The sequence below is a fragment of the Ptychodera flava genome (assembly GCF_041260155.1).
Source record: "Ptychodera flava strain L36383 chromosome 3 unlocalized genomic scaffold, AS_Pfla_20210202 Scaffold_25__1_contigs__length_14229661_pilon, whole genome shotgun sequence".
In the NCBI taxonomy this organism is placed as follows: Eukaryota; Metazoa; Hemichordata; class Enteropneusta; family Ptychoderidae; genus Ptychodera; species Ptychodera flava.
The window spans coordinates 9,850,938-9,877,137 of NW_027248279.1; the positions used below are offsets into that span (position 1 = coordinate 9,850,938).

Genomic DNA, 26,200 nt, shown 5'->3' on the forward strand with positions numbered 1-26,200 from the left:
TCTCCGCTACTAAGAGACTTTAAGCTTTACAGTTTGATATACTGCTTCTTAGGGTTCACCTTATTAAATCTTATAAATCTTGCATATGCAAATATTTTCACATTTTCCTAAATTTAGGAAATACATATACATCTTTCTCTGGAATTCTTCGTCCACAAGCAATCAAAGTGGAGATTCCTGGAGTTGACTTGCATTATTTATGTAGAAATGATGATGAGATTTCGGTAGACATTTTCTCATTTTCATCAAAACATCTTCATCTAAAATACTACGGAACTGACTTGCAGCTTTGAAAATTTGACACAAATAGTTTTGTCAAAAGTAGCAAATAATTTCCAAATGCATGTTTACTGAAGTGTAATGTCAATTATTATAGTCAATAATTCCTGTCAAATAGTCAACCCAACGCTAATGGTTAAGAGCTAATACCATGCGGGTACCTTTATATTTCAAGAACAACAGCTCACTCAACTTTTTATTGACGAAATCTGGAAATTATCACATTTAATCGAAAGCAAGTTTTTTTTCTCTTCATCTCTATCCATCACGTTTTGTACAGCAAGTCGTAAAATATTTCTCAAAGGGTTTTAAAATATTCCCAATATAACATTACAAAATTATATTGGCTTATTTTGGTATACAAACAATTAAATTTTAAAAATCTATGGCATCGTTATATGTGGCTTAGCTTGCTGCACGGAAGCTGATACCATAAATCCTTCTCTGTGCCCATATTGCCATTTCATGCAATACTGATTAGTTGCGATATCTGTTAGCATCAACTTGTTACTTGAACAACCTTTGATCATTTAAAACTACCCTTCCGAGTTCGTTATTGTCCACAAACGCGACAGTGTTCGCCAGAATTCAAAAGATGCCAATATCAAGCGTATATTCCAATGAGAGAGTAATTATCATTCCAATATTCTGTAATTTATTTGTACCGTCACAGTCTTGTTCAATTGAGACTCAAGAGTTTGTATCGACATGTTCGTGGTATTTTTTTTTTTTGAAACAGCAAAAAATATCCAGATGTGAAAAAGCGTTAAGACAGTTTTTTCATTGACGGTAGCTTTGTGATCTTATTAACTTTACCAGTGAAACGGTCTGCAAAGTGTTACTCCATAGGCCATGCATCTGTCCATGGAGGCTATGCATTTGCACCTACTGTAAATGTATGATTACTTGTCGGCGACAAGAATATCGACTCAAACACCGACTATCGCCATGAGTCCATGAAATACGCTGTCTTTCACGGATGTTTTTTGATTGTTTTTAAGATAGACTTCACCCGAGTTGGAGTGGCCATAACTCAACGTGTAGTCAACAGTGGCGAGACTTTTGTGTCAATGCTTACAAGGACATTCGCGTTCATATTCAAATGACATGCAAGTTTCAAGGCTTCCAGCCTCTGTTTCAAGTAGTATTGAAGATCTTGCAATGTAATCCGACCTCTCAGTGTGTGATGTGTCGTGGCTTTAACTTGATTCACACACCTCAGTGTCTACAGCTGAACAATTGTTTCGTTCTGGAAGGACAAGTATAGAGGCTGAATAAACATAGCAAAGGTGACCATTAATGTAAGTATATGTAACAGATAAGATGGTGTTTACCTGTCAATATAGTCCTTACTCCATTGAATACATCAAGAAATATTAGTCTAAAATATGTTAACAACTTCTCTGCAGGTATTTATGATTAAGTGGCTAAGTAGCTTTAGTAAATGCCATGTATACCAGGATCGCACACTTAATTGAGCTCCGCCTGTCCATTTTGGCAAGAAAGTGGCACTGCTGAATACTGTATATATGTAAACAAGGCCGTTTCTTTTCTTTCAATCACACAAAAAAATACGACAGTCACTCTGTCTTTTCAGTTTTGAAGACTGTGATCTTCCATGGAGCTACCTTTAAATATAAATATACTGTAATTCGAATTTGTACTTTAAAAGTTGTGACAATAGGACAATATTGAAGTAGTCATGCGCATTGAGTTTGTTGTTATGGGGTTCTTTGTATTTTTATCTGCTGTCCTCTAACTCTTTGAACTGATTATAGAGCGCTGCATTTTCTAATGTCATTTCGCAGTGCTTCGGATTAAAATGAGGCGGTTTACTATTTATAAGGGAAATTACTTTTATTTCTCCACGTCACCATCAGACCGCGAGATTGTGACCTACAGATTAGGCGATGAGGTAAGCCGTAATCTTGAAGGACTAACAGCCCTGACTGGTCAAGTAATCAGCGGTTGCAGTACATGTTTTATATAAAGACAGAGGATACCGTTGATAATAAGTGTATGTCCTCATTGGAAATGCCATGGATATCAAACGGAGGAATGAAGTTTATAGATGCCGTGTAACATTTGTAAGTTAAAATGATATTCTAAAATAAAGACCTCTACTTCGACGTCCGAATTCAAATTTACCCTATCGAAGAGCCTCTTATTGAGACCAAAATACTTTGCTTACCATTTAACTGTAGAAAAATCGTGCCTTGGTGATAATGAAAGATCTGACTTGGCATGAGCTTTGCTGAATTGAGTGCAACTAAAATCACCTCATTTATTTGCAGGTTTTGTAGAAGATACCAGGACTAAATCTAATTCTTGCCAGCTTATGGTAACCTCGGATTTATTTCATAGAAATGAAAAAGGTAATATATGTTTTGTGTCCTCGTAACAGACGGTTCGAAATGTTCTATATCACCGATGCATCTTTATATTGTATGCAAAACGGTTTTGATAAATAGTAAATCTGAAAGAAAATCAGGAAATAGACACTTCGGGAATGTGTGATTCCATTTACTTCTTATTAGTTATATCACAACAGTGCATGCACCAGAAGAGACTACACAGTTTGTGTTTCGTGTATTCTATCAGTGTGAGTGTATTCTATCAGTTTTTTTTCAGTCAATTTAATTTATAACATCTTTACCATTTACTTTCATGTTCCTAAATTTTGGAATTTCATTTTTCACACAAACATAACCCTTTCGAGAAGAAAACTAGAGTTAGCCTATAGAAGAATAGTTTGTGTTTTCTTTTTGCTCGATTTGAGTTGTATCAAACTTTGTAGTTTGATATCAAAGTACTGCTTAATGAGGGTTACAATTGAATAAAAAAATAATGTGATTCAAATTTCAGTTTATTATTATTATTATTATTATTATTATTATTATTACACTTTATCTAAAGAGGGTAATCTGATTACAGTAAAGTAATTGTAATTTCCATCAGAGCCCTCATGAAAAGAGAGGCAAAATACACAAACAAATCATCAAATAAACAAAAACATATGGAATAGACGAACAGAATATGTCGAAGACAAAAGAAAAACAGACTAGTCTAAGTCAGAGCCTTCATTATAGTATTTCATGAAAAGATAACCATGTAACGTCGACAAGGCTTCACGGATAGTTGGGGGAATGGAATTCCAGATTTTAGTAGCTCGATATACAAATGATCTTTGACCCATGCCTGTCCTAAACATTGGTGGGTAAAGGTTACCATGACTAGAACTACGAGTATTTAACCGATCCATTTCTAAGACAGGTTGGAATAGATCACTAATACAGCTTGGTGCGAGGCCATTTAAATCTTTGAAAGTCAAAACAGCAGTAAAGTATTCAATGCGTAAATCTATGGGCAACCAGTGCAAACTAACAAAAACCGTTCGAGAAGGGAAAGTTGTGTCAACTCCGAGAATTACCTTACCAGCCCTTTTCTGGAGTTTGTACAATCTTTGGAGATTGGTCTTAGACGTACTAGCCCAAACAATACAACAGTAGTCAATTACAGACAACAACAAAGCGTTATAAACTAGCAAAAGAACACTCCTTTGAGAAAAGGGGCGTAGTCGTCTTATAACACCAATTCTTGCAGACAGTGACAGATCGTAAGGTCTTGAAAGAAGATGCGTAGACTAGACCTAAATAAGTAATGTATTTCACTTTTCCTACGTCTTATATGTTTATAAGGAGCATTGAGATCATACAATCTTTATAATCCCTAACTGGCTTTCAGATCATGTGATATTTGAAATAATCAACAAGGCTACACATTATTTTAACATATATTGAAGTTCAGAATTCCTCCTATTTTATCACAATCGTAACACAACTTCTCATCACCAATCAACGAAAAAAGGTACGCAAAAAACTGTTAAATAAGTACATTTGTGTTTTTGTAACAAAACTCTTCAGAGAGAAATTCTCGCCGGTGAACTGTCAGTGAGTAGTTGCTGATTACAGCTGTCTGTCGTCTGTGGTATTGCGGAAAACGCCCGCGAATACATTGTTCGGTAGAACAAAGCCATTGAGAGCTCAGGGCAAATCATAGTCCTCCTTTTGAAATCTGTGATATTACGAATGAGGACATGTAACTTCTTAACAGTTCTCTAGACTCCCTTTACTGAACACTTTAATAGCAACCTCTTGACCACACATACCTGTTCTTCCTTGACTGGCCTTGGTCGCCAGGTTTTTCTCGGCAGCAGTTACTGGTCGGCCTAGCCATTGTATTCGCCTGACAAACGAACAGCCCACCAATCACGCTATAGTCAGCTTAAGTTTATTACTGCAATTTACTCTGTTTTACACTTAAACGCAAACAGTCTTGGAGCAAATTGATGTTAGTCCACAAACATACCCCGATGACATTGACATAACGATCTCTGCTATTTCCCTTGCAGGTGTGCGGTTTTCGTTGTCGGTGGTCTTGCCATGCGATCCCAAATTTAATACGCATTTTATTATTGATACTGATCTGTTATTGCATCGTCGTCACATTGCTGACGATATACAGCAGACTATCACCCATCAGACGTATTGATGACCGTCGCCTGAGGACATCTTCAAGTCGAACATTTTCTTGTCATTCGAACTGCAACGAAACTAACATTCAAGTAACACCAAAAATAGATATCACCAATGCAACGGTCTTGACCAAACACTCTAAGATTGTTGTAGAAACATCAAAAACATCAAAACCAAATGTGAAAACTGACGGCAGCAAACCTATAAACAAAAATTTACAATCTTCAAAACAGCTGATTAGGAAAACGTCTGAGAAATCGGAAAAGAATCAACAAGTATCGGCTATCGATGTGTATAAAAGCATTAAAGCAGACTGGACATTTAACGCGACGGCAGCTGAAGAATTAAGGTGCGTAATGTTTTTGGTCAACACAATAAAGATTTGAGTTGATATTTAAGCAATTAATCACATCCAGCGACGGTATTCCACAAGATTTTGACCAGTTCACGACATATGTGCACGAACGATAGCGAGTGCATATTTGATGAAACTGGTCAAAACCGAATGGTATACCACGTTGCTTCTTGATATTATATCATTATAATGAAATTGAAATTCTTGCGTGAACGTCAAAAAGGATTCTTCTTAGGTGAGTGCTTGTGTCTACTGCAACCCTGTTTTTTGCAAATATAGCGCGGTTATTTTCATGTCTCAACTAATCATATCGCAGTATTCACCCCAGTGATGTACTGGTATGATGTAATTTGCAATATTGCATAGAAATAAGCTGATATCAGACTATAGATCTAAGGTCATATTTTGTGGTAGACCATAGATTTGTGATAATATTGGCAATACAGTATAGTTTAATCGTGATATTTGGCTGGAGATGAAGGTGATATTCGGCATTAGAATATAGATTAATAGTAATAATCTGCTCAAAGTTGAAAATCATAAAGAAGTTTTCGCTTTTTGCCAAACAGCTTTAAGATTGTGTTCTAATTATGTTTATGTCGGCCACATCACATTTGGTGACCAAAGCTGCCACATTCGGTGAACATTTTCGTCGAGCAATCTAACAATTAATCTGTTTCAAGACTACGCTGTGAGACGTGACTATCGTCCCTTGCCATCCAACAGTCATCATTGTCACATGTGCACACATGCGTAGTGTATCAACACACTGAAACAATATTACACAATTAGGCGACAAATGAATGCAAAGAAATGTATGAACTATCATGGATTGTCTTTGTGTTTGAAGGTGTCTTCTTGAGAAAACATGCAAGACTTCAGAAATGTGTTTCACAAGTCAAGAGTCCGTTAAAATAAACGATAGTTTGAAGTACATGGCTGAAAATGGTTCCATATTGATAACGTCATCAATCCTTAATCGTTTACCCAAGGTAAGTCTATTTATTAATCTTTTGTTACTATAATTATGAAATGACCCAGGCCACAAAGCTAAGACAATCCCACAATTTGTGACAAATGAATAAGATAAGTTTAAGAAACAATGACGGATAAATTTTGCGTGATCGGCATGACCTGTCATAGGAGATTGGTATATTTTCGTCCCAAATTTTAATTTTTGTTTTCTCAGTAGAATAAACTTCAGGTCCTCAACTTCATATGACATTATCTTTCATAAAATGCCTATAACCTGATATACATAATGTAGACCAGTGCAGCAGCAGCAGCAACAACAACAACAACAACGACAAGAACAAGAGCAACAACAAGAACAAGAACAACAACAACAACAACAACAACAACAACAACAACAACAACAACAACAATAATAATAATAATAATAATAATAATAATAATAACAAAAAATAACGATATACAAGAATGAGAGAAGTTGCACACATCTTATCGTCTCTTCACTTCAAGAATTTTTGGACTAAAAAATGTGCCTCGTCCTCAAAATTACGTTTTTATGCTAAACCAACTGAGCTAATGGATCAGTATTAATAGTACAAGTTAGCTGATAATGCCCAAAACAATTACAGTGTAGAGACGATCAGATGCAGTTGTATTATTTTGCTTATCACTTTACACAGTCGGACGGACGGGCATTGCCGTTTTCTTTCAGGAATCCCCGTACACATGGAATATGTTCAAGAAGTGCAGTATTGTTGGCAGTAGTGGGATACTTTTGGGAAGCCAATGTGGAAAAGAGATCGATTCAGCGGATTTTATTGTCAGGTATAGAGCTATTTCTTTTCAATGTATTGAAAGACTTGTCGAGTAAATTTCACGAGAACAGTTTTGTTTATGTCAGATGGTGGCAGTATATCATTGTAGTGTACGTAAAAATGGGATTCCATTTAATTAGTAGGTGAATAAAGCTTGATTGCGTGTATGGATCGGTGTGAGTGAGTCATCACGGGGTGTGTGTGTGTGTGTGTGTGTGTGCGTGTTTGTGTGTGTGTGTGTGTGTTTGTGAGTATGTATGTATGTATGTATGTATGTATGTATGTATGTATGTATGTATGTATGTATGTATGTATGTATGTATGTATGTATGTATGTATGTATGTATGTATGTATGTATGTATGTATGTATGTATCTATCTATCTATCTATCTATCTATCTATCTATCTATCTATCTATCTATCTATCTATCGATGTGTATGCTTTTCCTCATTAAGCAGAGAACTGGTTTCCACTAGGTGGGGAGAGAATTTTTCATGTGAGGAAGGGAAACTAGTAAGCGAAAGGGTGTAGTTTTGAATTTTAGCAAAATACCCTAGGATAAGGTACTACATGGTAGTTATATGTGCATATAGAACAATCCTTTTACTATAATCTCACTTTTGACTGCTTATGTGAAGTTACATGAACAGCGCTATTTCGGCTTGTTTGCATATATACTTGCCCTTAAAACAACTACATATATTGGAGGCATTTTCAACTGATAACTTTCATTGATAGGTTTAACTTGGCCAAAACTCAAAACTTCACGGATGATGTTGGAGGGAAGACAAGTCTCGTCACGTGTAATCCAAGTGTTATACGACAAAAGTAAGTATATCAAACAGACCTTCTGCAAGACAATCGGGCGCGATCGATACCGTATGTTCATACCATATTTGAGATGCGACGACTTTAGAAGTGGAAGGCATGTCCAGCGAACTTTCGAGTAGCTAAAGCCCAAGCAATTCACTGCCAGCGAATTTGGTACCAGGGCACTACCAACCTAATGCCAGACGTGTGCAAGTGGTGATCGGTCGCTCGATTAGCGTAGTTAACGTCGCGGCTCCGGTCGAATGGCTCAATGCGGAAGTCGCACCTGGCGATAAATCTTGAAACTGCACCTAAATCTAAGTTCAACTGAATAAACACGGTATGAGCTACAGAAAAGCGATATAGAAGGCTAAAAATATCAAGTCGTTCGACGAACATCGAAACATTCCCTTTATCACATGAAAAATTCCTTAAATTATCGATCGGCAGCGAACCTGCATTGAAGGGCTAGCGAAGATATCAACTCTCACTCTGAGCTGTAGCCTGAACTCTGCAGTGCGACGCTGTGGATGTAGGCCTATAACGAAAGTCGAAAAATTAAGGCCGCTTTCAAATATAAGGTGGGTGGAGGACTGGAGGAATAGCGATGGAAATTTGTGGAAAATTTGTGGACTTTTTGGATTTATCAGTCTAAACCGCCGGACTTGAGTTTATACAACTCTGGCAGGGTAAATGGTACCAGCTGAAGAGCACAAGATGACAATCATGAGAGAATATGCAAATTGTGAATTCCTGGCTACATTTTACCAAAGTGTGAAAAACTGAGAAAAGTGATGACCTACCGATAAAATATTTTTTTTCAAAAGTACAAGACGTACATGACTTAGATGCTACTTATATAAATGTTTTACAAAATTGACAATAATGGAAGGTTAAAATATCCCATCAAAATGTTTTAATCTCGGACATTTTAGGTGTAATAATGACAAATTTGGTTAAAAAAATAAATGATTCCATTTAGTCACATTTTTTTTTATTTAAATTGGAGTCTTTACTGTTCAAATTTTACTTTTGTGTTATTGTACGATGAGATGAAAAACATTCAGTCAATACGATTGGAACTAATTTGAGATAATTGCATGGTGAAGTCATGTCGCCCTTGCCCATAAATAAACGTTAATGGTAAGCGCGTCACCCGTTATTTCTGTAGTATTTAGATGGCCAACACAGCCAGTGTATACCGTGTATTCATTGACAAATAACGTTCAGTCTTAACTCTAATTATCACAAATATTTAGACAAACGGGCTTTTTTGACTAACTGAATATTATAGAAATAACGGACGACGCGCTGACCATTAACGTTTATTTATGGGCGCGGGCTCGAGGAAAGCCAAAAATTAAAGGGCGAGGCTTGCCGAGCCCATTAATTTGGCTTTCCTCGAGCCCGCGCCCACAAATAATCGTTAATGGTCAGAGCGGAGTCTGTTTTTCCATTATATTATCAGCGAACTCAAGAAAACCGTCAAAATTTCCGAAAATTTCAGAAGCGAACGACAACTAGGCCCCAGAAACTGAGCAATACCTCGCACTGTCACGCGCGCTGTAAAAAGTTGGCAAATCCGGAGATGTTTTCGGAAGAAAAGTATCTCAACTTGACCTACAAAGGCTCCATTTTATTTTGTGATTGATTACGATTTACGTTTGAGCTGTAAAGTTACGATACTTTGAGTTGTTAATCTTATTATTCATATTCACGGGCATATAAACAAACCATTACTGTGTATTTGTGGTCACTCACGTGGTTCAGCTCGACCAATCAAAATGCTACGGGCAGGGCATGGTAATATAATATCTATCTATCTATCTAGAAAATTTGTATAGCGCCTAAAATCCAAAGTTAAACAATGCTCAGTGGCGCTTAGAGTTACAATAAAAATGCTCTCTGGAAGATGTAAGTTTTTAAGCGTCTTTTGAAAATGTTGACATTAGGAGAGGTTTTTATGTCCAGGGGCAAAGAGTTCCAAAGGACAGGAGCTGCTACAGAGAAGGAGCGGCGACCATAGGTAGTCAGATTCCATCTAGGTGTGTGCAGAAGGCATTTATCAGATGAACGAAGAACACGTGATGAGGCACATGGTGTTATTAAATTCCTGAGATATTGTGGAGCTTGTCCATGTAGGGCTTTGTAAGTAATCAGCAAAAGTTTGTATACAATGCGATGATGTACTGGAAGCCAGTGAAGTTGCATAAGTATGGGGGTAATGTGGTCGGATTTCCTGGTCTTTGTAACAATTCTAGCTGCTGTGTTTTGGGCACGTTGTAACCGCTGTAATTGTGTATCGGGCAAGCCATATAGTAGAGCATTGCAGTAGTCAAGCTTTGAAGATATAACGGCGTGGACGAGGGTGGCACAGGAATCTCTGGACAAGTACTTTCTGATACGACCAAATTTTGCGAATGAGGAAGTGAGTAGCACTGCAAGTGGCACATGTTGTTGAAATGTATGGTGTTCATCAAATATTACACCGATGTTCCTCGCAAATGAAATATAATATGTTTTTAAGCATGCTGTAGAGAGACACCAAGAAACTGTATTTGATTCATTGCATAGAAATATTGAAAAAAATTATCAGCAGTTGCAGCTCCTGTCCCGTTACAAGGCCAACTTGTTGCGTTCACGAAAATTTGATGTCATTCCTTTGGATGTTTTCGAGATAAAAGTCATAAAATGCAACAAGTCCCCCTTCGACTACCTCAAGAATTTTCGAATCCCCCTTGAATTCCTCAGCTCCCTAACGATTTTTTGAACGCAGCCTAAACAGAGTTTCCGTATAGTGACGAAAGTTTAAGGTAACTACGTGGGAGATATATGTCACTGCAAACATAAAGAAGTCTGTAAGACATTAACGACAGGAATCGGCATTCACGGGCTGACGCCAGCGGAGACCGGTCGAGGGTAAATGATTGTGATTACTGTGATTGTACGTCGCTATCGCAGTGAAACCTCGATCTCTGTCCGCCGATGGTCGACTTGCTTTGGCGTCGGGACTGCGCAAGACAATGATTGACAACTTTGGATGACCGAATCCGTATGTCTGATCTTTAAATATCGCATTGGGTGTATAAAACTGTCAACTTGATCGGATTGAAAAATGAAAGTGCCCTGTCAATTATTTGCATATCTCCAGGGTGACGAGCCTTTTTAGTGTCTAGCCTTTTCAATGTCTAAATGAAAGTAGTCCAAGGGAAAAAAACAGATCCCGAACATATTTTTGTAACCTGTAACAATAATTAAGATCAATCCAAATTAAACGAAGAGTAAATAGACTGCCTGTGTGATAATAAATGTATAATGCCATGAAATTTCTTTCAGTGTTTGATGTATTGATATTCGTGTTTTTCAGCTCGAAGTTGTACGGCTCCGCGAAATAAATACGTATAGGATGACGTCAATACCATGGAATTATATATAGTTATGTGTAATATTTAAGTTGTACTACCAATAAAATCGCAGTTTCTCGATATCCTCAAGAAGCATATCGAAAATTCTATTCTGCACCTTGTTTGTAGAACTCCAATATTTGTTAAATCCGATGCCATCGTTGATAATCGGATTCTTGATCTGGTTAAACTGCACATGTTAACAATAACACCTAACGTTGTACGTAATGCTATCTGATTGGTCAAGACGTGAAGATAAACAGTATACTATCAACTGCAGTTGAGAAACCTACAAGGTCTTACTTAAGAATACATCCTCTGTTAACGTCTCATTCCTTTACAATATAGAGTCATAATAATGCTACCGTAGCTATAAACGACCTCAAAAACGGGTATACAGGTCACTTTGACCAGGTCCGGTATATATGCACTAGTTATTGCTTATGAAAATGTGTCGCAAACTGGTCAAAATTCATGCTATAACCGTTGCTTGGTTTAGTATATTTCCCAAATACAGTGAATGTACATTAGCCTGATGATAAACAGGATTACAAATATCGGCAGTTTAAAATATTGATTAATTACAAGCCCATTGTTTTTGTTCCTTTTCAGGTATTTTGATATGTCGGAGAAAATGACGGAAAAATTCAGGCAAGATATGGTAACAGAATATGGAAACACAACTCTCTACATACAAGCTTTCCACCGTTTGCGTTGTGTCAACACTTCCTTCCGCTCCCAGGATGCGTTGGAATCTGCGCACATGAACGTGGTTTTCCCTCATCCAAGTCACTGGTCGTTAGCCAGTGAGTTCTGGCATGATCACGGGATAGAGAGTAATATTCTCTCAAGTGGTAAGCTTCATTTTCTGTTATCACATTAACAATTACACTAATTACAACGCTGTATTAAAGTGCAACAGCGCAGATTTTCTGTTCATTGTCACTCATTTTCCATAATCCCAAAAGCAACTCAACACATTCATCAGATGATTTCTTAATATTTCATAAACGTCATCCTTTCAATCTTTCTTTTTGTAAAATCTTCATTCGGATTTATTCTTCATGTTTAGAACCAAATCACTGCCACGGGTCGTACACCTATTGACTTTTCTACAATGTATCACTACATCTGCTATAGAATCGATCATGATGCAATGAACGGCACGTTTTGGATTTGCGGCTGAGATACCAAACATATGTAAACAATCCTGTACGCTTGCAAGCACTGACCGCACACGCGATATTAACCTCGAAATATCGTCTTGTCTTGTAAATGAATGAAAGTCAATGTCATGTACTAATTAAATTTTGTGAAGTCAGCTGCCATGTCTGTGTGATGGATATGTATGTCCATGCATTCACTCAACACGATGGCAGCTGTCTAGCAATACTGTATCGTATCGCAAAACAAACTGATTCGCATACCTTTATGTACACCTTCTGCGTACACCAACGTTCAGTTGAAACAAATCGGCCCACAGGAGTTCTTTTTTGTTGGCCATATCAAATCCCACTGTAAAATAAATCGATGTGCATACGGGAAATATAAGGGTGTATCTTTGTAGAACCTTTGAATGAAGTTGATCCATGCATGTTTTAATTTTAGCTGTAGACATGAAAAACTGACACATGATATCCCCCTGGTAGCCTTATTGGCGTGTATTGTCAAACAAACAGCTGCAGACGTTCATATATGTGTGTATAACATAGACTTGTGCCCTTGCATCAGGTTTGGAACGAATAAGTTTAAGCTGAAGCTGTGGGCATTGAAAAGTTAGAGCCAAATTGTCGCCTGGCTGCCATATAAGAGTGTATTTTCAAAAAAGCTTACATTACGTATGGCATAGACTAGTGTCCTCGGTCTATCTTTGAAAGAAATCGGTCCATTCAGGTTGTAGTTAAAATTCTAGACACAAAATATTGTTTCAAAGAGTTGCCTTGCACCAACAAAGAACTGTATTGTCAAACAAACCCATATACATGTGCATGGCATAAAATGTGTGCGTGTAAAACGTTTGAAACAAATCTGTTCCGGAAAAATCTGGGAAATTAATGTATAATAGGTTCAATTTCCCTGAAAAATTCACCATGTGGGTATTTGGGGTCGAAAAGACCAAATAAGATATCGATTTCACTGCCCCATGTTTCCATGGTAACCATTTTAGGGGTTGAAAATTACAGTTTTTCTAATATCTCATGAAAAGTTACTTTGATTAATATGAAAGTTATTTAGTTGGGGAGTTCGGGTAAGAGAACACAAAAAAACAGACTAATTTTAATGTTTCAAGTTGCCATGGTAACAATTTTGGGATTAGAAATGTGACTTTTTCCCTAATTCCTATTAAATAACTATTGATTGATGTAAAAAATTGATCATAAGGGTTTTTCTGATTAGCACGACAAAAATTCACACGATTTAAAGGTGAGATGTTTCCATGGCAACCATTCAGGAGTAAATATTACCAGTTTTTCAAAGATTCCATCTAAAATCCAGTAATCAACAGAAAGTGTTATGTCAAAGGGATATTTTGGGTTAGAAAGACTAAATATCCAGTGTAAAAATCCAGTAATCAACAGAAATATTATAAAAAACGGTTATTTTTGGTTAGAAAGATATCATATGATATCCAATTTTACTGCCCTGTGATTCCATAGTAACTTATTCATGTTTTAAAATTTCAATTTTTTTCACTGGTACATATTTATTATATGGATTCATAATTAACGACGTATTAATATTCATTTTTAAATCATTTATTTTGATTTCTTTGCCTCATTCCAGGAAGAATAATGAAGACAAATTATTTCTGATTGTTTAACTAAAGTAAAATTATGACCATGTAGTGGTGCATTATTTTTTGTGTGACCTGGCGTGACCCCATAAACTCTATGATTAGCTAGATCTCCCCTTTCCATGGTAGCAACGGCTAAATTTGAACATAGTGCCTGTATACCTTTAAACACTTTTTTAAAACCCAGCAGGCCAAGACAAGGGGGAAATATTACAAGTTAAATGTTTCGTGTTTAATACTGCCCTACTTGTAAAAAAAATTAAACTTACACCAACTCTCTTGCCCCTTTTTCTCACTTGTTCGAAGTCGTAGGAAACACTTATTGCAACAATTTACCCTAATATAAAGAATCGGCTGTCAATTAAACTGCGGTTGCTAACCAACCGGAGGTAAACAGTGAGACTAAACGTGCCCAGAAATATCGTTTTGGCGTGTGCCAACTCACTTATAGAAAACCGCAAAGACTAGTCGTTTTGGCGCGTGCCGGCTAATCGGCTAACAAAAACAGGAAACTGCAAAACCGAATAAAGCCATAAAGAAATGTGTGTCAACCTTGGGCCTATAGCACAATGGAATAGCCAGCATTATTGTAAAAGGTGATAGTCATATCAAACTATTGACATGAGGCAAAAATAATTAATTTTCCAACTTTCAGCTTGGTGAAAAATGCATTTATTAATTCGCCAAAGGCCTGTGGATTCGCTTATTTTGCACAAGTGCTACATGGACGTAGGAAAAAGTTCGGCTAACACCCTAACCTCTCGATTGTTGAATATAACTACGGTCCATGATGAGAGTTCTCGAATCAAAAACTGTAGCCGTGCTCAAATACAAATGTCTTCTCATTTAATTGTCATTGTTATACAAGAGTTAGCATTCCAAAGTCTGTCACCCTGTTTCTTTTATCAAAGTTTGGAGATAGGTGGCATTTCCGTCTGAATGACTGAATGACATGAAACGCAAAATTCCAAAGCATATTATCCGGCAATATGTACAGTAGAAATACTGTAAACGCTCCAGGTAAGTAAGCTTATACTCCACAAAATGGCAACAGGAGGCGTGAACTTTCTGAAAGGATTACCTAAACGTCCTACTGTTACCTTAGAGACTCACATGTGTTGTCCTGAAAATTATTTTCTGCAGTAATTCCAGTTTCTGTCAACTTGCACAACATTTTAAAGCTCAACGACTCGCACGAGACGAAGAAGTTCCAGGCGCACGTTCACGGCGCATATACGTACACTCAATTGCGCATGCTCATATTGTCAGCTGCACACGGCATAGACTCTCCACAGTCGCTAGCGCTGTGCCTTGTTTTGTGTGTGTGCGCCGCGAGCACGCGACTATTTTGTCCACCGAAGAACGTCCCCGGATCATATGTCCCGGGGACATTCACGAGATTTCGCGAGAACTGTATTCGGCGCATGCGGACAGCCATGTTTGATTTATGGCGTGCGTGTATCTGTAAGGTGTGTGCTGTGAATGATCCAGGGACATTTAGGACAACAAATGATCCAGGGACATTTAGCACAACAAATGATCCAGGGACATTTAGCACAACAAATGATCCAGGGACATCTAGCACTACAAGTGATCCAGGGACATTTAGCACTACAAATGATCCAGGGACATTTACCAATACAAATGATCCAGGGACATTTAGCACTACAAATGATCCAGGGACATTTAGCACTACAAATGATCCAGGGACATTTAGCACTACAAATGATCCAGGGACATTTACCACTACAAATGATCCAGGGACATTTACCAATACAAATGATCCTAGGACATTTACCACTTAAAATGATCCAGGGACATTCTTCTGTGAATGATCGTGGGACATTGCAGTAGACATTTACCAATACAAATGATCCAGGGACATTACATTTACCAATACAAATGATCCAGGGACATTTAGCACTACAAATGATCCAGGGACATTTACCAATACAAATGATCCAGGGACATTACATTTACCAATACAAATGATCCTAGGACATTTACCACTTAAAATGATCCAGGGACATTCTTCTGTGAATGATCCAGGGACATTGCGCCGAATACAGTTCTCGCGAAATCTCGTGAATGTCCCCGGGACATATGATCCGGGGACGTTTTTCGGCGGACAAAATAGTCACGTGCGTGTGCGCGCGCGCCCACGCAACGATGGGCCTGTCACGCTACGCTGTGCATGTGAGCTGCCAAACACAGCGACCTTCGGTTTTTGCACTTATATGAATATTGATAAGGGTAGTGACATAAAAAAACGCCTTTCTAACTGGGCGGAGAGAATATATACTAGCTGGTAGACCTATAGTATACGCTGTATGTTTTGATTTTTGATTTTTCATTTTATTTGGCTATGGTACTTGTCTTTTTTCTATTAACGGATTTGTGGTGTTCTATAAAGTATCCAGATCAGGCTGAAATCTGGCCGGTTGCTTGCAAGAACGTCCAGACCCTGGAATCGCGTCGCGATTCGCGTCGCGTCAATACCTGCTGGTATCGCTTAAACTGCTTAGTGTCACTTTTTCGACAAGCATTACCCCTTGGCTTAATGATATCCCCCCTCTCCGTACAGTATGATGCATAATTCGGCGCTGCACGTACGACAATTAGAAGTCACCCCTATTGACAAAATTAATATAAACAACACCTCTTTTTCAGAATTCCCACAGCTTCAATGAACTGTTATTAGATTTCTATATAATACTTATAGCCCCTAAACTTGTAATAATAATTAATATAAGTATTATATAGAAATAATAACGCGAATAATAATAGGTTCAATTTCCGTGAAAATTTCACCATAAGGGTATTTTGGGTCGAAAAGACCAAATATGATATCGATTTCACTGCCCCATGTTTCCATGGTAACCATTTTAGGGGTTGAAAATTTCAGTTTTTCTAATATCCCATGAAAAGTTACTTTAATTGATATGAAAATTATCTAGTGGGGGAGTTCGGGTCAGAGAACACAAAAACCAGACTTATTTAATGTTTCGAGTTGCCATGGTAACTATTTTGGGATTGAAAATGTTACTTTTTCCCTAATTCCTATTAAAGAACGATTGATTGATGTAAAAATTTGATCATAAGGGTTTTTCTGGTTTGCACACCAAAAAATATCACACTCATTTTAATGTGAGATGTTTCCATGGCAACCATTCAGGAGTAAAAATTACCAGTTTTTTAAAGATTTCACCTAAAATCCAGTAATCAACAGAATGTGTAATATCAAAGTGATATTTTGGGTTAGAAAGACCAAATATCCAGTGTAAAAATCCAGTAATCAACAGAAATATTATACCAAAGGGTTATTTTGGGTTAAAAAGACAAAATATGATATCAATTTTTACTGCCTGTGTTTTCCATAGTAACCTATTTGCATTTTAAAATTTCAATTTTTTTCCAAATTCCATTAAAAGTAATCCCAGTTACTATGCAAATGCTCTCCTTAGTGTATTTATCACAGCATGAACTCCATGTTCATTTTTGTTTTATGTTGCCTTGGTAACCATTTTGGAACCACATTTTTTAAAAAAACCATAGACCCTCGAGAGGATCTATGCTAAAACATAATTCACTGTTTTTTATTTATTTAATGGATTTCTAAGTAACAACTAAGAAATTTGTTCTATAATAATAATAATTGTAATTTCTTTGCCTTCATTCTAGGATGAATAGTAAACATAATGTATATTGGGGGCCATTCTGGTCAAAATTATATTTTCCGTTAATTTTAGTGTGTTAGAATTAATTTTATATAGACCAGAAATAATTTTTGAAGTATTTTTTATTTTGTTTAATGCAGTCATCCCAAATAGGCTAAGTGTTATATAGTACAGTACTAACTCATTATGCATCGAATTATGTTTATGCCTTCAAATTAATTTTATGTGCTTAAAATTAATTCTACTAGTATCTCAATTAATTTTATGAACCCAATTCCCCTTATCACCCAGTGTACCATTATTTATCACAGGCAGTTACAGTAGCGCACAGTTTTTTATTTAAAACATTATTCACTGGTGCTTATTTATTTTATATATTATAATGAACAACGTATTAATATTCATGTTATAATAATTTATTTTGATTTCTTTGCCTCATTCCAGGAAGAATAATGAAGACTGATTTAACTAAAGTAAAATTATGACCATGTAGTGGTGCATTATTTTTTGTGTGACCCGGCCTGGCCATAAACTTTATGATTAGCTAGATCTCACCTTTCCATGGTAGCAACGGCTAAATTTGAACATGGTGCCTGTATACCTTTAAACATTTTTTTAAACCCAGCAGGCCAAGACAAGGGGAAATATTACAAGTTAAATGTTTCATGTTTAATACTGCCCAGGGCTCGAAATTAACTTTTTTCCCTGGTAGTCCACTTGGGGCTACCATTTTCTGAAGTTGGTAGCCCAGTGACAGTGGATTGTAGCCCATGCATATTTTAGATCAGGGGTATTTTTTTCGTTAACCAGACAAAAAAAAGGCTATTTTTCAAGATTCTGCCTTTGAAGTGAATTTTCTAGTCTTTTGATGTGTATACTTGCACACCTTTAATACCCAAGGAAACAGGTATAATGGACGACAGTGGGACTCCAAAGTTTTGTGACCCATTAACAACCCGTTCAACCCTAAAGAGTTGTATGCAAATTTTAAAAGTCGCCATGACAACCTGACAACAACATGGCCTTTTCAGCACTAAGACATAGTGTAGCAGGGCTACAAATAGGCCATGTCCCTTCTGTCAGGAGGAGGCATAATTTCTGTGTCATTGTGATTGATACATTATTATCAAAATGCTACGAGAATGCGTTTTTATTGGCCATCGTTTCCTGTGTCTGTCATTCAAGTTAGTATGCCAGTTCAGATATTGAAACTTTTGTTGCAAAGTTCCACTGCACGGCCGGTTGTCTTCGTAATTTCCAGAACAAAGTCATATCATGGCAAATTTCTGTGCCCAGCCTGGTTTGACTGCATTTATCTAGCTCGTCCCAAAGTGACGGACGCATCTTTCAACCTTTCAGCTTGGTGAAAAACGCATTTATTCATTCGCCAAAGGCCTGTGGATTCGCATATTTTTGCACAAGTGCTACATGGACATAGGAAAAAGTTCGACTCACCCTAGCCCTCTCGATTGTTGAATAAAACCACGGTCCATGAGTTCTCGAAAACTGTAGTGTAGCATTCCAAAGTCTGTCACCCTGTTTTTTTCAAAGTTTGGAGAAGGGCGGCATTTCCATCTGAATGATTGAACGACGTGAAACGCAAAATTCTATCGCATATCTTTCGGCAATATGTACAGTACCGTCAGTAGAAATACTGTATACGCTGCAGTGCTGAGTTACGTAAGCTTATAAGCTTATACTCCACAAAATGCTACAGGCGGCGTGAACTTTCTGAAAGGATTTCCTAAACGTCCTTCTTGGTACCTTAGACACTCACATGTGATATCCTGAAAAGTATTCTCTGCAGTAATTCCAGTTTCTGTCAACATCCAACGACACGATAGCGCGAGATCGGAGACGTTCTAATGTCACGCCACGCACTCCCAATAGCGCATGCTCTGGGATTCGCGTCGCGTCTCTGAAGGGCGCGCGCGTGTTCCGACAGAGAAGAACGCGAATCGCAGGGTCTCTGCCAGATTACACTGCCAGGGCGAAAAATGCGAAATGCAGAAAAATGTTTATTCTGCAATGCCAATATGACGCTTACGAAGTAAGTCTGAATAAGTTTTAAATGATACAACAGAATGAATCCATTGTACATTGGTACATTGATACGTTTATGAAAGAATTAGTACAGGATACGTTATGTTAGAGTTGGGGTGGGGGTGGGGAATATTCGTTCGGTGGTCGCAGCATAGCAATTTCACTGCAGAGAGAGAGAGAGAGATTGTTAATTTATATCGGAAATCTTTTTCATAGTCTGACTTTTGATGGAAGAAAACTAAAAACAAAATTAAATTGAACCGATTGAACGTGTATCCGTAAAGTTCGCACAAAAGTTAAAAGTCTAGGCCTGCTGGTATCGCGTAAACTGCTTAGTGTCACTTTTCCGACAAGCATTTAATTACCCCTTGGCTTAATGATATCCCCCTCTCTCCGTACAGTATAATGCATAATTCTGCGCTGCACGTAAAACAATTGGAAGTCACCCCTATTGACAAAATTAAAATATACAACACTTCTTTTTCAGAATTCCTACACAGCTTCAATGAACTGTAATTAGATTTCTATATAATACTTATAGCCCCTAAACTTGTAATAATAATAATAATAACAAGGCAGTATTGCTGAAGGCAATGAGTACTTGGGCCGTGATAGAGTAATTTTGAGGACAATATATACTACTATTCAAATATGATCTTGAATTTCTTCCTGTCAATTAGGCATTTGATTAACTGGTTATTAAACGAAGCAATGGCATGACAACGGCAAAATATGTCTAGCAACTTTTGTGGAGTTTGAGGCAGGGGTTCTTTATTTATAGTGAAAATTGCTTAAACTCCTTAAATATTCAAATTACAGCAAATTTCTTTTGTTCTCGATGGTAGATGTCTAATATTTAGATGGGCATATTTAGATTTCTACCCTATAGTTATCCCTATATACCAAAAATCGGACATCCAACTCTATTGGCTTGCTCAGAATTAGATATGCGCATAATTAATGAGGTACAATATGTGGTGTCATAAAGGTGTCCCATCATACCAAATATGAAGGGTGTAGCACTTGTGGTTACTGAGTTGTGGACAAATATATCTATTTGAGGTCAAAGGTCATTGAGGTCACGTGACATTTTGTCAAAATAATTGTATTGCTAAGTTATTCCTATATACCAAAAATCAGACCTCTAGCTCTATTTGCTCGCTCGCTTGAAACAATCTCATAAACCTGGCCATATGGGCAACTGTGTATGGGCAGCTGGATACTTGACTTCCCGGAGAAGGCGAGCTGTCACGTTCAAGCTCAGGATTATTTGTCGATCAAATTTCAGTAAATTTACCTTACCTAGATGAAATTTTGTCTATAGGCTGAAATTTCGCCGAATTTTGACGAAATTGCATCGATTTTTCAGGTTCATATCCGACATTTTTGAGTTTTGAGTGCAGACAGAAATAAGTTTTGAGGCAACATGGCTGCGACCCCATGTTGACCCCGGTATCTGCTAAAGTGCGGGTTGCGGGCTGCGGGCTGCGGGTTTTTAGAATTATGGCTAGATTTCTAATATATGTAATATGGCATTTAGTATATAAGAAATAAAACCTTTAGAAGGTGTCTATTATCAATAATGATGATCAGGTCTATCGTACAGTATCCCTTTTCCTGCGAAGTCCATATTTCACCATCAGGTCAAGATGGTTAAAATTAATGAAACACTACTATATGGTGTATTTTAACGTAATACTGTATATTTGAAGGCTGTTGAAAACATCAATGCTGTAAACTTGATTTTTTGGACTAAAGATGCTATAACAGACCAAACCAAATGGGTGAAAATACGTCATGTTTCTGAAAAAAATCAAAATCTGCTAAACTAAAAGCGGCGATTCCGAGGACCAATTTATTTATTCCGAGCTGCCTGGCCATTACAAATAATTAGGGATCTGAATCACTTTTCTTTCTTGCCATGGATGTGAGTGAGAAATATACGTAATACCAGACTGACAAAAAAAATCGCGCCTCGGAAATGTCGCCACTTATCGCGGAATGAAAATTGTTACATTTCTAGTATCAGGCCATAGGAAGTAAATTCTCTGTAATGCATCCATTCACAATTCGGTTCCAGGGCAACTCATACAGAAAATTAAACAATGCCTAGTTAAATGCAATGCATAAGGAAAGATTTACTTAAAAAAGCGTAGAAGTGATGTGTATTGTAAATGTCGTGTATTTTTCATGAAATCTTTAAAAAGAAAAAGACGTACAACAAAGGACTTAGTTTACTTTGCCGTTTCGGTTCAAGCGAGGTCGCGACCTCAGAGAACGACATTCTGCTAACATTTTACGCGAGAATTTCAGTGGGAAAAACACGCCGGTGCGTTGCCTTATTTTCAGGAATCGATCTAATAGGAATATTTTTGGATGAGTTTGTGTTCTGCAGCTCTCAATAATTTATCTCCTAATATCATGAACGTATGACTTGCACCTGCAGTATGATAGTCGCTCCATGCCGGTATGCCCCCTTCAAGCATTTGATCCAGCGTGACTTTGAAAAGTTTCCTAGGACTATAATCGTGTTCACCACAATAAAATTATTTGAAACGGCGTTGAAAACGATTTTGAAAATTGTGCTTTTATCGGCGGTTGAACTAATCTGAAGTGTGAGAAGGGCGAAAATGATATCAAAAAACACACATTTTTTCATGCCCGCAACCCGCAACCCGCAAAATAGCGCATCCGGTTGACCCTGCCTAGCCCTGCGTACGATGCTATGTGCTACAGCTAACACGCATCGTACGCAGGGCTAGCGAGAGAGTTGCCGACATCGACGGTTATTTACGAGAAGTGAATAAAAGACTGTCATTTTTGGAAGCGATCGAGTAGCTGAGGTAGGCTGGATACGACTTGGGCCCAAGAACGCTGAATTTCGGCAGTAATTTGGCTTTTTAGTGAAGTCCCAAAATGGATTTGAAGTCACCGACCCTACGTACGGGTCTTTGCAGGGCTGTGGTGAGCGGGGCGATTAGCTGTAGCGGAACACACAGCATCGTACGCAGGGCTAGTTGACCCCAAGTGAAAATGTGTTCGCGATCAAATCTTCCTATATTTTTTTTCAGAATTTTCGACAAAATCATTGCTTCTTAAATCTTTTGTAAAATATAAAATACTAAAATAAAAATGCGATGTGCCATGTCTCCAGATTTCTAAAACACATCGTTCGTTGACCGTTTGACGGAATACTCATTTCGCAAACTTGTGACGCAGTTGAAATTCAATACTGACCGCCAAATAATCTTAATGAGACGAGATCATTCTAGACCCCGGTTCTAGACATCCTCCAAATTATCCAACCATTCGCGTTAGAGTTCAGCTCGCTTAGAGTATCATAACATTCTTCGGCCTTCGTTTAGATCGACCCTAATCTCTCCCATTTAGGAAATAAATACACAAGCTACCTCGACAAAACTTCGTGCACCATCCAGGACCAAACGCACTACAAATCTGTCTTGACGTCATCATCTCCTTACATGGTAATCGGCATACCGTATTTTTTAGCAAAGGAGACACAGAATACGTCGGAGTATTCAGTTTCAAAACGTATTACATTGTGTGATGTTGTCAAAAAAAGGTAATGTTACTGCAGTGGTATGAATTACAAAACACAAAAGTTCAAATCAGTTTATTTTGGACTGGCTTTACCCAACATTTCATATTGTTTCTTATGCCAGATTTGACCACGTACTTACTGGCGACCCTTTACATGCAAATTTTGTGTCAAATGGTGTGTTCTCCTGGAAAAACAAACGTACGATTTCTATATGAAGGAGGCGAAATTGCCCTCAAAACTCGAAACCACCCCTTCATGGGGTGTACCTAGCTATTTTGAACGAGCTTCTCGAATCTGCAGCTCTATTTCGAAATGATGGTCTGGTTTTCTCAGCTCAAGGATAAGTGTTCTCCATCGCTGTGGGCATTACTATTCTCAACTGGGGGTACAGTTTCCAGTCGTAATGTTTTTCATTGTGTCCGGGATTATAAACCTTTCCTTTTCAAACTTTCACTTTGATTAACACTAGTCCACATCTTGTCAGTGATTAAACATGTTTCAAGTTTAAATGTTAAATTCTGGTCTCGAGCCCTCCTGTTCGACCAAACTGAAATTACCCCTCCCACTTTGGCTCGTCCAGTGGGTGTGGCAAGGGTCGTGCCATCGCTTAGGAAACGGAGGGTGCATTAATTGTTGCATTTCGATGCACATTTTGATTATATTCAGAAGATTTTGTGGCAAAAACTCAGATAGAGAAGCATTTATATTCACATCTCACTTATTCATGACTGGCTGAGAGCAGCACTTCCATTAAGTTAGCATCATTACGCCATTTATTATGCCAAGAAAGATGAAGCCAAGACATTTTGCCCTCCCTGGTCTCAGCAAGAAAATGGTTATACCTTACAGAGTTTTTTCCCACGGAATGAAAACAAATGTACTTGGGCTGAGGCCCAAGTACAATAATAATAATAATAATAATAATAATAATAACGTCTTACTTATGGTTCTTATGGACATCACCGATTAAAACTAAAGTTACACCTGAGGTCACATGGGACTTTGTTCTTAACAAAGCTGACGTGGATATGTACGACATACATGGTTGTCTGAGAACGAAGTTTTGAAACAAATTAGTCCTGATATGTTTCAAATTAGTCATGGCTTTGTACACATAAACGTTGAAACAAAGTGACGCTTTACAGTCATAAAATTGGCTTATACCTTCAATCTTGTAAGTGGGCGATGTTCCCCTTCATTGGGTTTGATAAACTTGACAAATAGGCCTACGTGTACAAGAAAAGATTCAAAATAGTATATTTTAATACAACATACATATACATATTCAAATCATTTTTTTTGTCCATCTCTTTTCTATTCTAGGTTTAATGCTTTTGACAAGTTTTCTCTCATTCTGCCAAGAGGTACATCTGTTCGGGTTCTGGCCATTCCAGGAGAGCAAGCATGGGACACCACTTCCATTCCACTACTATGACCCTACGCATATACCGCGAGAGTCACGGGTCCAAGGAAATGTTCATAACATGCCTTCTGAATTTAATTTATTCATAGATTTACATAACAAAGGAATAATTCGACTTCATGTCGATAAATGCTGACATTCCGAGCTCTTTTATTCTTGAGATGTCAGTGAACAGTACATTTTATTGCTCCGTCCACATTGGCAATATTTTATTCAGGTATGGCAATGAAACTGTATACCTTATGAGCAGATTAACGTTGAAAATAGCTGTGTTTTTGTGTAATGTTTTTTTTGTCTTGTTTACGATAAGTATTGATTCCTTATATAAAAAAATACTAAACTTTCAAAGACAATGCACTGTCTAGAAATGCCTTGTTACCTTTTGATAAGTGACTAAAGGACTTTAAATACTTTGATAAGTGGGACACTGGAAGACATGGGAGACGATCTAGGGCATACGTAGAAAATGCAGCTTACAAAACTGAACAAACGTTTTGAAAAGGTGTTGTATTTTCTATGTGTGGATTCCAATGCTTAAAGGGACAAAGTCGGTCATTTTTCATGAATTTTGTTTGATACGAGACGAGATAATACTTGTATTGTTTGGCATGTTGAAAGATACTGAATGAATGGGTGACCGTGCATATATTCAACCCCGGTTTTAGACACGATACATGAAACCATCGCGAAAATGAATTAATGGTCATGACCATTAATTCATTTTCGCCATGGTTTCATTTAATTTGTCAAGAATCGATCGGGGTCGAATATATGCATGGTCACCCATTCAATCAGTATCTTTCAACATTTCAAACAATACAAGTAGTATCTCGTATCAAACAAAATTCATAAAATGGCCGACTTTGTCCCTTTAATATATTTGCATACAATGAACATATGAAAACTCTCTGCTCCACATTTTACAATCCCTGGGCCTGACCAAAGCTTGACAGGATGTATACCTTCTACGATCGTTAGTACAGCACTTTGTAATTGTCCTTGCATAATTGTTCATACAGGTACAGTGAATGAAATGTAAGTACAACAGGCTGAACAGAGGCGGCTGCGTCCTATTGATAATGTTAGGATTTATTTTCACGGAATACTATAAATCATGATTATTTGAGCAACGATAAAGATATTTCAACATTCACAGCGTTTTGCCTTCATCACTGATAACATGCCAATATTTCACTCTTGAGGCAGAATTCACATTCGGCCCGTCGAAAGGTTCAGCATCCTTTTCTGATCGACAGCGCGCGTTTGTCACTTCTAAGCTCATTGAGTCAGTTATTCACTTGTTTAATATTTCCTGAAATCGACAATTTCACTTGTCCCCATCATAGTAGCAATTTTGAATTATCAAATATCACTAAATGTCAAGTGATTTGCTTCTCTAGTACCAAACATTGCAAGGTTAGCCCTGATTTTTATCCTCGGTTTGGTAAGATTGTGGTTGTCAATGAAGGTTTAATTGAGTAAAGGTTGAACCACAATTTGAAGTGATGCTCGCGCTTACTACCTTCTTC

General features: G+C 37.5%; 1 protein-coding gene across 1 annotated transcript; it reads left to right on the forward strand.

Annotated features, from left to right (window-relative positions):
- Positions 1–1,529: 1,529 nt before the first annotated feature.
- On the forward strand, positions 1,530–25,167 carry LOC139125336 (alpha-2,8-sialyltransferase 8E-like). The gene is made up of 8 exons (XM_070691428.1): positions 1,530–1,580; positions 2,574–2,654; positions 4,691–5,163; positions 6,020–6,161; positions 6,854–6,966; positions 7,697–7,786; positions 11,785–12,026; positions 24,572–25,167. Exons 2-8 carry the CDS (start codon positions 2,646–2,648, stop codon positions 24,805–24,807), a joined length of 1,305 nt encoding a protein of 434 aa, XP_070547529.1. The 5' UTR covers positions 1,530–1,580; positions 2,574–2,645; the 3' UTR covers positions 24,808–25,167.
- The last annotated feature ends 1,033 nt before the right edge of the window (positions 25,168–26,200 follow it).